The 17,047-nt window shown below is 42.2% G+C and overlaps 1 protein-coding gene across 1 annotated transcript in view; it reads right to left on the bottom strand.

The window, feature by feature from the left end:
• The window catches only part of fgf13 (fibroblast growth factor 13), a 94,417-nt gene that overhangs the window by 34,968 nt on the left and 42,402 nt on the right, over positions 1 to 17,047 (bottom strand). Inside the window, exon 3 of the mRNA XM_022760067.1 lies at positions 15,353 to 15,520. Within this exon, the coding sequence (XP_022615788.1) occupies positions 15,353 to 15,520 (168 nt within the window). The remainder of the gene's footprint in view (positions 1 to 15,352; positions 15,521 to 17,047) is intronic.

Genomic DNA, 17,047 nt, shown 5'->3' with positions numbered 1-17,047 from the left:
ATATACACAAGCTTGACTCTGAAAGCTTTCACTTCTTAATTTAACTGCATGTGAAGGACATAATTCAGCTTCGAAACATACTGTGGGCTCTCTCACACGTTATAGCCTCAGCGCTCTTTGTGTCTGTACAGTATGTGTATGCGTCTTTGTGACTGTGCGTGCGTGTGTGTCTGCGCACGCAAGTAACTAGGCTGTAATGACGTGGAGAAATCTCAATCAGAGGCACCAAATGGTGTGTGAAATGGCCAGTGTTCAGATAGCAGCCTGCTCGGAATGACTAATGCTGTAGCAGCGATGTGCTCCCATTACCCCGACTCATATAAGAGTATAAAACTACAGGCCACAGAGGCTCTCTGTTTCTCTTGTCCTCCAACCACCTGACCCTTACTTCTCCACAGACTTCAAAGATGTTTGGCAATACTTAAGTAAAAAGCTCCAGACCACAGACCTTGGAGACCATGTAGCTGAATCCATTTGATAAAAACCAATGAAGTCTGACATGTCCAATTTGCCCCTTAGGTTCCCTGAACAAGAATCTGAAAAAGGAGCTTTGTTCAACACATGTGTTTGATGCAGATGCATATATTTGTGCAATGTGTGTGGATGTGTCTGTCAACTGCATGACCCCGCAGCTCTCAGGTCCCCTGCTGGATTGTGGGTGAATCATAACCAGTGCTGCTGTAAGCAGGAGAAAGGTGGCTAAAAGCCCCTGTGACTGATTGCTATATAGAGAGTCCAAGATAGTGTAAATACTTCAAACAGCAGTTGGTCTAACAGAACTGAAACCACAATGCAATGTTGATTCAATAAAAAGGAATTGGCGAAGATTTTACAGAAAGCAGCACAGTTGCACAGAAGGCTGAAGTTAAAACCAGCTTCCAAGCTTCATGCAAGTTAGTACATAATATATTGTTGACAATCAGCCGGGTGTCTAATGCCACATTACTGTTCCCTCAGCCAGCTGAGGCAGAGCGAGTGGAAGATAAGATCTGATGTAAGCACACAGCCACTTGTGTATATAGACAATTCAACAAGCAACACATACATGCATACACAGCAGATGCACACATGTACACACAGCCGGCCAGCCCACCAACTCTCTAAATGCCTGTTATCAGAACAACATCCAGTATCTATCATTGCCAGCATCACAACAGGAGGTAGATGGAGAGGGAAATCAAGTGTGGGAGAAGCTCATTTGCCAAAATGGATGACTGAACAGTCACAGTCACATGTGTGAATCAAAGATGGTGAGTCAATGGAAGCCCTTTGGCAAAATCCATCGTGGTGAGAAAGCTACAGAGAAACAGCATTTAGGAGTTGAAAGGCCATAAATAACAAAATCACTTTTATTCTCTTTCAAGTTATCCCTCCTCCATTAGGCAGAACACACCCAGGAAATGGGCTCTCGTCACAGTGAAGAGGGACATCTGGTATCAAAGAGAAATCAAGGAAGTGTGCTGCAGCCAAAATGTAGAAGCTCAGACTTTCTGAAAGTTTGGATTAATAACTCCATGCTAATTATACCCTGTCTAGCAAGAGCAGTCTTAGTCCCAGAATACAGTAAGTGATGTCGTCCTACATATCCCTTCCAGTTTGACACATCAAGGAAGGGAATGGAGTGAGATTAAAGGCATCATCTCAGACACCAGCTGGCTTAAACTGTCTACTTACTGATGGAGACACAAAGGAAGCTCTGAGACTGGCACAAGAGCGCAAGGTCATGCGTGCTTCTTTTTTAAGAGTTGCTAACTTAAGACACATTGCAGGCCTAGGTGATAGACACTTCCTAATAAGGATGATGAAAGAACTAACTGTGCTATTCTTGAAACGAGAACTACAGCTTACCATGGTGTCTTGATTTAGAAATGGCAAGAAAACAACCTCCTAACAGAGGTGAAAACACTTTGCTTTTCTTCTGCTCACATGGTGGGAAGAAATGCTGACACCTGTCGAGGTGTTTGTAATAAGCACTGCTCTTGGCCATTATCCAGGTCTCTGTCCTCAGAATAACCCCATCACATTCCCTGTCTGGCCTCAAGAATAACTGTGAATATTATCCAATGAGATCAAATGTGCAGTGCAGTGAACTGGATGTGAACATTAATGAAGCTCATTTTAGTCCAGCCACACACTCTGAATTTCCCCTGCAACTGATGCATTTCCTCAAGTAAATGGTTGGGTGTTTCATTCCTCTGACAGGGAAATATGTCGCAGTGATGTCTCATAATGCCCAGCCGCAGATCAGAGAGACAGGGAAAATGCATATAGAAGAATGCTTCTTCAGCTGTTGTGTATACAGTAAGGGATGAATGGTCGTATATGTATTTTAAACCTATGGTGCTACACTTGAGGTTAAATAATCGTGTATACTAACAAAAAGATCAGAATGGGTGTATACATGCCAGCGTTATTGCATGGTTCAGATTGGCATGGATTATTTCAGTATACTTAAAAGCCCAACGTGTTAGGTGGAACAGATCGGCTAAGCTGGAAGTGACACGACAGGAGACATGACTCAACTGATGGGAGTGGGTGGGTAAATAGGTCATGTTCCCTACCCAACACAGAGTATCCCACTTTTCACTTTCATTCCCTGTGCTTGTTAGTGTAGTCAGCACACAAAGAAATCAATGGAAACATAATGACAATGGATGGTAGTGGACCAGTGTTTGGAACATAACAGGTGGGAGGAGCTGTGCAGAGCTGATGGAGAACCCTACAGAGGTATGAAAAAGTAGGCCAAAAGACAGCGGTAAAGCGGTAATGGCTCTCTGAGGTTTGTAGCAGGCTTCTAATATGAAATACAACACTATTACAGAATAGCATTGGACTTGTAAAATCATAATGAAGCCTTCAGTCATAATACAATGTTATTTAATCCCTCTGCCTGCATTACATCACCCTTAGATATTAACATCAGCCATGAGCCAGATGCTTGGTAACTAGCACCTGGTAACCAGAGTGCTTTTAATGACTTTAAACCAAAAAGTACAGCATTAAACACTCAACTAAACTCTTTGTTTATCTGTCCTCCACATATTCAAATATAGTAGAGCAAAATTCTAATCTCCTGGTTCTATTGTCAAGCTAAGACTACTAAATTATCCTCATACCCTCCTGTTGAGTTAGTTGTACCCTTGAATTCAAACCCTTTCTATCTATAAACAAGTCCCACGAACTGAGAAAAATGCTGACAAAGAAAAACAAACATCTGAGTAGAAAAACATGATTTCAGATCGTTTATGCAGATTGACTGTTACTATATGTAGCCAGGCGATTCCTCAGATCTGAAATCAGAGGATCACAAAATCAGAAATCAAAAGCAGTGAAGCATCTTGTATTTATTTTTCTCATTGATTTGGGTTGTGAACAGTTAAATAGGAATGAACCATGTGCAATATTTATGCATTCTTCAATTCTGCTGTCTTTATGAACCCATCTAAAAGGATGAAGAGGGATCCAAAAGATCCAAAGGCAACACAGCAGACTCCTTGCTGCTGTGTGTGTGTGTGTGTGTGTGTGTGTGTGTGTGTGTGTGTGTGTGTGTGTGTGTGTGTGTGTGTGTGTGTGTGTGTGTGTGTGTGTGTGTGTGTGTGTGTTTGTTTGTTGTGCAGCCCTGGTTTAAAAAAAAGAAAAAAGAAAAAAAGTGGTCTGGAGGACTTTGAGGTCGATGTTCCTTTCCCATCTGTCTATAGGCTGCACAGCAGATTGGCTGGATGGTATGGTATGTATGTATCTGTGTGTGTGTGTGTATATGTGTATGTATGTGTGTGGCTGTATATGTGGATGTGTGTGGAGACACAACCTCAGGCATCTAATCTGTAGAGGTCTAGCTTTTGATACAACCATAGAAACCATTCCACCTCTCCCCCCTCAGTCCTTATGCTCAGTACCTTCTAAGCAATTATTATTTCTGCCTGAACCCTTTGTTAGAAACTTCATTAAACAGTGCAGCAGGTGTGCAGAGCTATTTCTGTTCACAAGATCTGCATTCCAGGTCCCGCCCATCTTCGGTGGCAGAGTTCATACCAAATGGATTCTACTACCCACGATTGTTGGTGTATGTATTCTAAGAGGGTATACGTATGTTTAGTGGTGATTATTATGATGATTATGGACTCAATCTGTTGAAACTTGTTCATTTAATTTTGCCTTCTGTTGTTGTATTAATAAGGATCTCCTGGGCTATCAGCTGGACTTTTTATTTTTAACTCGCACAGAGAAATTCAACAACCTCTTACAATCCTTACAATTACTTGCCGACTTCTATCTAGATACTAGATAGAATATCTGCTGGATAGGAAGCACGAGACCGATACATTTTATAGTAATTTCAGAGATTATAGTAAAAAGATTGGATTCATTTAACACTGAGGATAGAGAGGTGAATGCCAGTGGCTGAGGATGAGCTCACTGACTGAGGTTTGGTGTGTTCTTTGAATGACCGAGAAGGGAATAATAGCACAATGTCTTTCAATCTATTCGGGCTCCCCCTCTTATCAGGCCCTACAGCCAGATCGACTCCTGTGGAGTGCAGTAAGTCAGAGGTTATGCTTTAACATGATTGAATGATTGCACTGAGCCCTCTGCTACCGATTGAAGGATCAGTGCAAATGACTGGAGCCCATATTATATTATTAAGGCTAAGTTTCCCCTGTTGCACAGCTGCTGGGGTATTGTGTGTCTGAAGCCCAGTCAGTTTACTGAAGTAGCTGCCTCAAACATTCGCTCATATTCAACAGGTCAGAACAAGTATTTCTTTGTACAGCTGCCTCAGATTTGTTCCACAGGGTGTAGGAAAAGAACCTTTCCTGAATCTCTAGGCATGACCTGTGGTACGCACCATCATCCAGGGTCTGTGTGTGTGTGTGTGTGTGTGTGTGTGTGTGTGTGTGTGTGTGTGTGTGTGTGTGTGTGTACAATTGAGGAGATAACATAAGGAGATTAGGACATATTAACAAATGCTTTGGCAGTCAGGAGCACAGATTATAGATGGGAGGCTGCGTGACACTGGCCTGTTGTGATGATGGTTTATGTGTGATCATCAGTGCTGCTGAAGGACTGCCTCCCTGTCTGCTGATTGCTAGCCATTACATCATACCGAACATGCATCTGAGGCCTGTGACATCCTACTCACATACACCAACAGAACAGAGCCAAGAGCACATTCCTAGCACTTAACATTACATTGAAGATGCACCTATTTTATTACAACATGCAAGTAACATAAATTTGCCTTTGTTGGTTCCCATTTTAGCACTGTCACCTAACCTTTTGAACTCATGATTTCTTTAACCTTTGGTCTCTCATTTTTGTCCTTTCATTCTGAGTGTGTGTGTGGGAGGGAGAGAGAGAGAGGGAGAGGGTAAAAAAGAGAGACAGCTGTCAATGTATGCTGGCAGGGCCTGATGAGATGTGCGATGTCTAATTATCTCTCCAGCCAGTGGATTAGCGAGCTAACACTAATGGCTGCCATAAGGCCGTAGGTCCCAGAGAACAAGCAACCAAAGTACACACACACACACACACACACACACACACACACACACACACACACATACACACAGAAGACAAAACATTCAGATCAGAAGGACAAATGCAACCAGTTAATTCTCCTAATACAAAGAGGATAGATGTGCTGTGTTTTAAAATCAAGGCTAGTTGCTACACAATGTGGTTTGAGGAATAAAGGACTTCAATGACACCTCATTGAAGCCAGGAGGGAGCTTTTGGGGGGGGACATTTGGCAGATGGCTCTGTAGGGTTGCCTAGACTGGACAAAGCTTGGTTGGCTGAGCTGTGAAAAATATTTGGTACTTTGGTAAATGTCTTTGTTGCTGCAGTTCTGTGCATGTGTATCCATGTGCATTTGTATGTGAGCGAGCATCCCGCCATGTCTCGGCAACACCTGACAGCTGAGGTTCAGCACAGCCACACAGCTGCAACACCTCTATGTTGTTGTTTATTCAGTCCAGTGCGCCGGCCTGTCCCGCTTGGTCGCTCTTATGCGTGCTGTAAAATTAGATTTGAGTCTACGATAATGACTCACGGGCCTCCTGTTCACGGCATACTGATGCAAGACACCCGACTGAGGGTGTGTGCTTGTGTGTTTGGTGAGAACGATGAGGAGGAGCAAGGCTGTACGACTCAGGAGCGCTACACTCTGCTGGAGCTTGTTGGAGGTAAAGGGCACGTCATACAGGCCAATTGAGTTACTTACATCAGCAGGGCTCATTTGACAAACACCTGCAGAGGGTAATGTTCACCTTAGTGAACAGAAACGCATGCTGGAGGGAGCTGATGGAGGGGAGAGGACTGCCAACGGAGGAAGCAAGAGGGAGCACTTTTTGACAGTTGAAGAATTACCATTTCATTAACAGTATGCATTATTAATGTCTAACCCATCTATTGTCCCGGAGCATGCATTTACGATGACCTTGAAAGATCACCAGACACTGGGCCACTAATGACGGAGAGAATATGATATAATGTTTGAGAAGATTGCTCTACATTTAAGTGTTATCATGCTCAAGCATTCAGCTTCTCTATTTGATTCATCTTTTCTGGCGCAGATTTCTGTTTATTGAATAATGACTTTGGGATCAGTCCGTATCATGATACTTACGCAAGTAAGAGGTCTGAGTTTTCAAACTAACACAACACCTCATATCACCTGCTCATATTACAATATAATATATTTGTATTGTCTCTGATGGACAAATCTTTGGAGGGGTTAGAGTAATCAAACAGACAGGGGTGACATTAAACTCTATGAGCATAAGTGCAGAAAACCTATGTAAATGGCCTTTATAATAAATCATAGTGATTAAATATATAACTTGGATGCTTTAGCTGTTTTTTTTGTTCTGTTTTTTCCAACAGTTGCTGCTGTTGCAAAGAGGGGTCGGTATTGAATTGGCTGAGGGCAACTGTGGAACACCCAGGACACTTTCCAAACATTTAACCACTATTGAGAAGGAAGTAAATAAACATGTCTGTCACTAGTGCAGCACACAAAGATTCAACCAAGAATCAGGGACAGGGGAAGAAAACAGAAACACTGTCTGGCCAAAACAGGATTTAACACGACTGGTGTTGTAATACTGATCCCATTCTTCACTAAAGGTTCTTCAATGTAAGCTAACCAACTTTTCTCTAACTTCTGGCAATATCTCTGTACAGTACATCCTGAATATGTGGAGGACAGCACAACTTCTCTGGTCCTTAATCAGGGTTTTGTCAGGCTCCCTGGAAGAGCCAAGCTGTCTCGGGGGCTGGCAGGCGACATGATGGGAGAAATTGGGTGTCTGTATGAATCCCAGCCAACATTAGCCCTGGCCGCCAGGCTGGCACATTACTTGGTGACCCCCTGAGATGAAACATGCAAAGACTTTACATAATGCCGCCAGCACCCAAGAGGACCCTCCAACTGTCTGTCTGTGTCAGAGCCAAACTTCCCTGTTGTACTTGGTCTCCGCCAATGTGATGCTTAGGCACTTCTTGTGTCCAATGCACAGAAATTAGGACGTCTGAGGAACTTTTAAGGTCTTAAATATTCACAGTGCAATCTTTAGTGTCATTTTTGTGTCAGGTTGCTATAGTTGAGCATTTTTGATAGATTTGGAGTTCAGCCACTATATTTCAAATACACATAATAAAGTTGGTTATTATAAAGAAATGGCTATGATATGCACAAAATAAACTTTATAGTGTTCTCTGCTAACAAACTATATAATGGTGACTAAATATAAATTACCTCAATCAAATCTTTGTTTTTTCTTTCTTTGGACTCTTAGGACAATACCTAAATTGGGGTAGTTGTCTTGCTTCTAATGAGCATTTACATGACGTAGAGGACTTGCTTACAGAAACAACTGACTGAATGCCAGAGAAGATGAACCAGGATAAAATTAGTTACAGACTCAAAGAGTTGAATTTGGCCAGTCAGTAGGGTGTCAAACAACCATACTACCCTGGGTAACAAAGGCTGTCCGATAAAAGCATCTAATACAGCTTTAAAACATTACTTGGATGACAGCAAAAGGGAGAGGATTTAAGCATTGAGTTGCTCACAGTTAAGTACATACAGTAAGCATAACTTTTGTTTAAGGCTCATGAGCAAACAGCAAAGGGAAAGGGAGCACAGAAAGGGCGAGTGGGAACAGTTGCTACCAGTGAATGTCTGTGTAGTGACTTGGGGAACAGGCTGATGAATAACTAGCAGAGGCATGCTGCAGTGTTGGCAGAGGACCAAATACTGTACATTGTGTGCAGCCTATTGACTTTGACTGGGATCTTGTGGGGTTCTAGATAGCATTGGACAGTATGGGTTAAATCTTCTACCATGGTATATGGCCCAATGCCATAATCCCAGAGATGCTGAAGGTATATGTTCCACTGCAGGAACAGCATGCCAAAATCTCTACCCAACAAAAACTCACCAAAATAATTTTAAAGATGCTTTTATCGTATAAAAAGTCTACGTATATGAACTTTAAGGGATGGTCTACACTTGCACACATGCTGGAAAATGACTACACAAAGGAAAAGCTGATGATACAAACATTTGGATCTTGAATATGTCAAGCATGGATATACTTTTATGTTATACTTAAAAACAAGACATGATTTTTGACTTGCTTTTATATATATTTTATATATATATATATATATATATATATATATATCTCCGACTAAACTTCTCCCCAATAAGGGACACAAATTTGCATGTGTGCAGTCTCAATCCTGGCAGCTGTCAGGAGCCACTTTGCTAGCCTCCCATTAATGTTGTGCTGATTCAGCAGTTTACCTCATTACCCCAATTAAATAGCTTAACGCGTGTTTACTCTGGGGAAAACTTACACAGTGCTTGTGTCACAGTTACTATAACCTGACTACTCTTCTGATTGTTCCCGTTTAGCTCAGATTTAGAGCCGGCCTGTGGTTAAAAAGGAACCTTTCTGAATAAAACAATAATACAGCAAGTCCATTAGTGACATAAGCTGGGATTTTAGTGTCAAGCTGGGTGAGGGTTTGTCATAGCTGAGTCAGGCAGTGGGAATGATGGGGACTATCTGTGTCCAGAGTAAAGCTGCTAATGTGGACATGAAGAATAAATGCACATGGTGCATTCAGCTATGTGGATATAAAAAACGACATATTACTGCTGTACTGTACTTGCATCTTTGTATTCCCTGTTATGTGCTAAATATTAATTATTTCACAGTCCATTAACATAAACAAATTTTGAGATTTATTAATATAAATGTATTATAGATATAATATTAATTATTAATATAAAATACTACATCCAGTACTATACATTACAGTCTGATTCAACAGATGTGCACTGCTGAGACAAAGCCTCCCATTGGTCGACTACTGTGTTCTGCTTCCTTCCACTCTCCTTTTATATTCTCTGTTGCATTTTCAACATTGAACAAGCAGTCAATCTAGCTGACAAGCTACATGCTAATGATGGAAAAGTTAGAAAAAGTTATGATAAGGGAGATAATTTGCTGCATGTAGTATGTCAATATCAGACGCACTGTGCTATTTAGGGCCAACCTTTAAAGATTCTGACAACAGAGGTTGAGGTCAACCTTTTTCCTAAGGCACAGTGCAAATTTTGGGTACTAATGCAGTGCCCCTTCAAAATGTGCTAAATCTGTAAGGGTGTTAGGCGACTTATGCTGCAGGGCGTGTGGTCAGTTGGTCTCATTTGTTACTGCTGGTGTTGGCTGCTCCTTTTCCACTCCAATAGAGTCCGGGTGACGGTGTAGAAAGTGCCCTTGCAGTTGAGTTCCACCTCTCTTATAACCCTGCCGAGTGCGCTCTGTAAATTGTCAGGGTGCTGCCCTGCCCCTGTAGTGTAGTTCCGCCTTTTTCTTCACATCAGGTAACATGTAGAAAAGTGAATGGCTCATCCAAAAAAACTTCACACTGCACTTCCTTGGGTCCTCAGCAATACACCCGCAAAGTTTGAGTTAATTGAATGAGCAGTTGTCCAGAAAATGGAATTCCTCCAGATTCCTCCATTTATTGTTGAGTAGTATAACATGATTCATATACATGAAGAGTACAGTACACCAAAGCAGATGTATACAATCACTCATAATATCCATTCATAACAAACTAATCTACTGTTTGTGTGAAAAAAATAGTCCCAGTTGTTTTCTCCTTCATTTCATTCTGTGTGGCTGCTGCCATGAGGAGAGGACCTAGGTTGTGGAGGCGAATAAAAGAGAAGTGCTAATTAAATAGACAATGATGAAATGTAATAGGCCTGGCAACTTGACTCTGCTTCACTTCCCCGACAGTCTCCTGAGTAGTTTCTCGTTAATGTTGTCATATACACCCACTCCTGCTGTTTGTTTATGCCCCAGAGGAGCCAGAAATTAACACTATATCAGATTTCTACATAAATCTCAGGAGATCAATATGTAAAGGTGTGTGTGTGTGTGTATGATGACATTTTTTTTTGCACTTACAGATGACAATTCTTGATAGGGTGATGATTATATCACACCAATGGAACATGCAGGCTGTTAAAGCACCACTCCTTCAAACATGTGCTATTATTTGATACAGATATTGTCTCTCTTGCTCTTCTTATGATCAGGGCTTAAAGCTTATTCTTCATTCACTGACCATCTGGTTACGAGTAAACTTTTATATGATGCAAATTGCACTCTTAAGCTCTTGCAGATGACCGGAGAGGTCAGGTAAGCGCAGCTGAACTTACAGTGCAGATGTGACATTGACACTCTCCTGCCAGCCCACTCTCTCCAGGCACCAAACCACATCATCATACACATTATTTATTCATGCGTAGTCTATTTATGCATCGACTTAGACAAACAGAGTTGTTGCTTTCATGCAGAAAGACAGACTGCAAAGGAAAAAAGAAAATTAAACAAGCTGTTTAATTGGAGCATGAGTGCATCCTGAGGCTGCGTGTTTGTCCCTTGTCAACATTGCAGTGGTGTGCGGGACTCTGTGAGACATTGCAAAGGCATACTCTGTTATAAGGAGCGACACTGGTCCCCTTAAATGTAATTGCGCCGTGTCAACTTTGTGGTGAATCACTGCCATGCATTTTACATTGGGTGTGGGAAATGGATGGGGCTGCGTCTCATTCCTCTTGCACTTGTGCTTACATTTTCTTGGCGGAGCAGGCAGTAGATGAGTTATTTTGTCAATAAGGCTAAAACAGATTGGATAGCGGCCTGACTGTTGTGCAACACAGGTGCTGAACCTATTACAGATAGAAGGCTATCTGTAAGAGAGAAGTCACATTGCTGATTTCATTATATTGCTATGGATCTTTAGATCTAGAGCACCTTAGTGCTCACAGTTGCGTAACGCCATAATAGGTTAAAGTGATAGTGGGGGTTATTTCACGTGGGTTTGTGTGAGGTACCTAAGTCAGTGTATTACCAGCAGTATATTCAGATCGGTGCACTCCCTTTCTGGAGAAGTACACACAAGTAACGGCACAGAAGCTGAGCGATGTGTTGCTGTGGATGGGGGCAGCAGAAAAAACGTGTTTTAGCCACTCAAAAAAATGGCCAATATCAGGTGAAGTTTACGCTTTCTTTTGAATATTTTCACAGCTTTATCTGGCCGTCAAACAGCCCTTTCCTTTGGTACTACATATTCTTAAACGTTGAACTACCGTATTCCTACGCACAACTGCACGGACTAACTACCTCACACAACCCTATGTCAAATAACCCGAACTATCCCTTTAAGTGGTGGCTGGATAGCTCAAGTTGATTTAGCTTTTTAAACAAAGTTTCATATTGGCCTGGTTATACTTTTTATTTTGATGATATATGATTCAAGAGCAGACGGTCTCTGTCATTTTTGTGATTCAGTCAAATGAAGTCATTCAGCATTTTAAAACTTCTTAAATCTAAATTCCTCTCAGTCACGGCCAGCACAATCTCTACGTCAGTGCAGAAGAAGTGAAAATACTTCTAATTAATAGTGAGTATTCCACTTCAAATATTGGATGACAAATGCACAGCAAATTACTTCTTCACCAAGGAAAACACTGACTCAGAAGAAAACATACACATACTGCTCACACCGTATACTTCTGTGTGTATATCTCTACATGGATATCTGTCTGTCTGTGTATATATTGCATAGCCTGAAACACAAAGTCTTACAGTCATTTGAATTATGGATGGGATATTTACACAGATCTGCCCCTCAGGCACCGTCTTTTGTCTCTGCTGTGGAGAAACGAAACAGAGCCAAAGAGAGAGGCAGAAGCAGAGCAGAAACAGGAGAGGGCGAGTTGGGAATAGACGGGAAGAGGAATCGAGAGGTGGTGACACAGACTGAACCAAAGAGAGTAAGATGGAGAACAAACTGATTGACAGCAGGCAGCACGCACAGGCCTGAGGATGGAGGAAGAGAACACAGACGGTGCTCTCTGTCTGTGTTTTTCCACTCCCCACAGCTCTGCAGAGATAAACTGATATGATTTGAACTCATCCTCCGGGGTGCTACAGCTCAAACATGTGCTGTTGATGTGTTATTCTGTGAAGCACGTCTCTAGTGACGTGTGAAACCAATACCTTGGTCTCTGTGTCAGCCACCTGTATGTAGTGTTGGGATATGTATCAGAAGAAATAGACTCAGGGGAAGTGATGCGGATTACTGATTCAGTCAAAGCCTTGTTAGATCTTCACTGAACGTCTGCACCTTTTTTTTTTTGAGAACTTGCCACTGTCAGCGAATCACCTGTAGCAGGCACAGCCCAGCAACTCGACTGGACAAACATCAATCAAATCTTACAGTTGGGTATCTGCAGGTCTTGAAAAGTCTTCAAAAGCATTGCATTGAGTATCAAAAACAAAAGGCCTTCTACGATTATTAAAAAGTCTTAAGTTTCACGTACTGAGACAATAACATCTGGTGTCATTTTTGACTGTTTTGAAACAGTTGACAGAAATTCATTGTCTCGTAATGGAGAAGTATTGATTTTAGCACAAACTTGACTTTCACACAAGAAGAACACTTTCAGAGGCCCTGGCCCTGTAGGCCTGTTCAGTAATCCATACATTGGTCCACGTCATGTTAATTGATTAATTATTAGAAAGGATTATTATTATATGGAGCTGGATAGTATTGATAAAAATGTGATATGTTATATGCCTTATTGCTTGATTTCTATCAGTCTTTGACCAGTATGACTGTGAAAAAAGTATTGAATTGCATTCTATGAGGTATTGAAAAGAAAAGTCTAATTTCATTTGGTGAACACTGCAGAAACGCTCTCAGAAACACTGCATTTTGCTTTTACCTACAGCTGTCATTAACTATCCAAGGTAATCAAACTATGTAGGGAAAATCACCAACCAACCAGAGTTCCTGACTGAAGAGCCTGTGCCGCAATCCACTTACAAACTCTATTTAGCATGTAGCTACATGTTATAGAATCTATAATCCATGGAAAGCCATGAAAACCACTAAGTGCAACACAAAGCAGTGGGAATGTCGTTGCCATGGTAACAACGTGACGAGGTTGGCTTTCCTGCTTAGATGTCTCAAAACATACAACCATCTTGATTTTCTTTTCAAAATAAATACTAGTTTTCCCACAAATGTAGCCTAAGTGCAAAAATATATCAACACCTAGTATGTTGTGTGTGTTTACGTGTTACTTATAACGTCTGGCAAAATATTTGCATACATCAACGTATTGTAGGTTGTGTGTTGCTGTGTGTCTGTATAGCCTACTCCACACATGGTTTAACACAGTTTCCATCTGCATCATGCATCAACATTAATGACGTCCTCACGAACAGCTTACGCAAGAGCTGTAGTCTCCCCTCCTTCCTTTGTAAATTCAGTCACGTCCAACTGGAGCTGCAGCCAAACTGAATAATACATCTGTACTTCTCTAGCCAGACCTCTGCTAGAGATTCCACTTCTTTATATCTCTCTCTCTCTCTCTCTCTCTCTCTCTCTCTCTCTCTCTCTCTCTCTCTCTCTCTCTCTGTCTCTCTCACAAGGATAAGTGCATGTGCTTGAGTCCTTCAGCAGTTACACAGACAGCCTTCAACAGGTTAACTGATATCTAAAGTGCAGAAATACTGTGCCAAACATGGCCCTCTTTTAGATGCAACAGCAGACAGAGCAGTACATTGCAGAAAACACATCAGTAGTGAGATAATTCATATCTTACCTATCAGGAAGTCTGCAAAGGAAAGCAATTTCTACAATCTTAGCGCTCTATTGAGGGATAGATGATAAATGAGGCATTCAGAGAGCCTGAGTGCCAGACAGTGCAGGGTATGGTAGCATGCTTAGAGCACAAAGGGATTTTTAATTTTTTAACTTTACTGCGTGGCCTAACTGTGCAAAAGCTGAAACAGTGCGCGGGCATATCATCATGCTGCTGCAAGCGCTAAAGAAGGAAAAAGAGAAAGAGGTAGAGGAAAAGGTGAACAAGGTTGCGGAAGGGGGGGGGGTAAAGTTAAGCAGGGAAGGAAGGACGGAGGGAAGGAAGGAAGGAAGGAAGCACTGAGGGGGTAGACTGCAGCCACTAAGATTATAGAGCCACAGGCAGAAGCACAGGGAACAAGGGGGGGGGGGGGGGACTTACTCACTTTCAGTTTGTAGCGGACTAGATCACCATTTAGTCATGAAAATGAAACTGTTCAATCTCACATAGTCTTCAGGACAGGAAGATAAAAGAGTAACACCTTTTTTTGTTCTATGAGGCCAGTTGAAGTGGAAGCACATAGTGGAATTGCCAAGTCATTGAACTCATTAGGGCAGCAGCTGCCTCTATCTATAACCCCTTTTCTTCTTGCACTTTGTTTTGGTCTGTGCATGCGCCTCAGGGTGGCAACAACCGAGTTAATGGTTCGGGGTAGGGAGGGGTTGGCAGGAGCTACAGATGCTATGCTCCTCAGTCCAACATAAGGGGTGTACAGTCAGACACACATACGCACACACACACACACACCCACACTCATATGAACACACCACACTGGACTGGGAGAGGTGCCCTCCTACAGGTTCTCTGCAAGCAAACATGCCCCAAGCATTCAGTCCTATACTATGCTCAAACACACACACACACAGGCACTCACACTTGCGCACACGCATACACGCGTTCGTGCACAAACACACACATGCTAGAAAGGGGCAGAAGCACACCAGATGCTCTCTAAAAATGGGACAGGAATGAAAGAGAACTTAGTTTGGAGGGGCGGAGAACTATCAGTTCACACAGAATATGAGAGAGAGGGGAAAACAAGACGGGAGTGGGCAGGGGAGACGAGGAGCATCAGCAAATCAAAACAAGGAGGGGGTGCAAACAAACCTTCGGGCTCTGTGCTCTCTTTGTGGACGGCTTGCTTCAGCGGGCAGCAGAAGATTTCGTGACACTTAGCACGAAAGGGGGACCCTTTACTCCTTATATCCGCGGAGTGGATGGAGTCCTGCCGTAACATAATGTACTCCTGGGTACCTGGGGCAGCGTCATCCTGGACTGCGGTGATGCCATAACAGAATGAACTGGGGTTAGAAAGCTCACCACACACAGAAACAAAAGAAAACAACAACAGCAAAAACACAAGGCAGAAACACAGGCAAATAAAAAGACATTAAACATTGGCAACAGCAATAGCTTTAAATAACATTACTATGTCACATAGTGACAGAGAGAGAAGTAAGAGAGAAGAGGGGGACAGAAGAGAGTAAGAAAGAAATAGACAGGCTTAGATCGAGAACACCAAGCTCACAAAATAATTCAAAGTAAACACAACCAAATAAAAAACAGTGGGGGCTCAGTTAAATATATCCTTGGTTGCTGAAAAGGAAAAGTGATAAAATAGCACAAAGGGAAGATAAAGGGAAACAAGAACAGTTCGATGTTCAGAATCAGTGTTATGGCAGGCTTTTAGCGGGCACTGAACCAGGAGCTGCTGCACTTGAAATGAGGTGATTGTACGGCTGGTGGAGAAGTAAGAGGTTGTGGGATTGCAAGGCAAGCGTGCAGTCTGCTACTGTATATACCAAGTCAGCGTCGCTGGAACTGACTTCAGGTGGTGGGTGATTATGGCCCCCCTCCCTCCCTCCCCTCTTCGCCACATATCCACCCCATTTACTGTATGAGTTAGGCAAGCAGATGCAAAGGCATGCACAGGTCTCCAGGTCACACTGCGGTGGCCACATTTACTTTCATGAAGTCATGCTTTTACTGTAGGTTACATTAATGAGAGCTTGTGTACCATCACTCTGCATGTGTGTCTATAGGAATTCTGTCCTGGGATCCTGCGAAAAGCCCTGTGTCTCTGTCTGTATGTATTGGACCTACTGCAGCTGTCCTCTTCTGGGCACAGTCCCTGCTTGGCTTCGATCATTGACCTATTTTCTCTGTGTTGATGGATTAGCTACAAGCGAATCAGCCCAAATAAATTGTATCTTCTTTTCCTAATGGATTTGAGTACCATGCCTCTCTCTGACACATTTACTACTTAATGAAAATGACTATAGTGAAGGCTGTTAATCAGGAGCAACTATTGAACCACCCTAATGCTTAATCCCCCCCCCCATCCATTTGTAACATGTATGTCCAACATAATTATTTTCAATTTTCATTTTAAGTAAATTCACCAGTAAAATGGCATCCTGAATAGTGTTAAAAAAAATTCACACATAACACACGTAACTCATGACCCATTTTCCCCTAACACACAGACTTGTTCCTGATGACCTGATATCCACCATTTTCATGCTGTGAAAATATCAAAATCTTGTACTGCATGAAGCTAAACCTCAGCCAGCTTTATTCAGAAAGCCGAAACATGAATGGATTACAGTGCCGCCTCAGTGTCTACTCCCAGTAAGAATACACCAAACTACTAAATACGTAGATGGACTCCCACACACCGACTCCTCCATGTGCTGTAGTTTCACACCGAGTGCTTTTCTTCACAAAAATCACATCAAGAACCACACACACGTTTGTCTCCCTGTGGCTCAAACACAAACAAAAACACGAGGAAGAGAAAAA

The sequence above is a fragment of the Seriola dumerili genome, unplaced genomic scaffold (assembly GCF_002260705.1).
Source record: "Seriola dumerili isolate Sdu_G_001 unplaced genomic scaffold, Sdu_1.0 BDQW01000331.1, whole genome shotgun sequence".
Taxonomy (NCBI): Eukaryota; Metazoa; Chordata; class Actinopteri; order Carangiformes; family Carangidae; genus Seriola; species Seriola dumerili.
The sequence above is the reverse complement of the archived record's forward strand: the minus strand, read 5'-3'. Positions and strand labels throughout refer to the sequence as shown.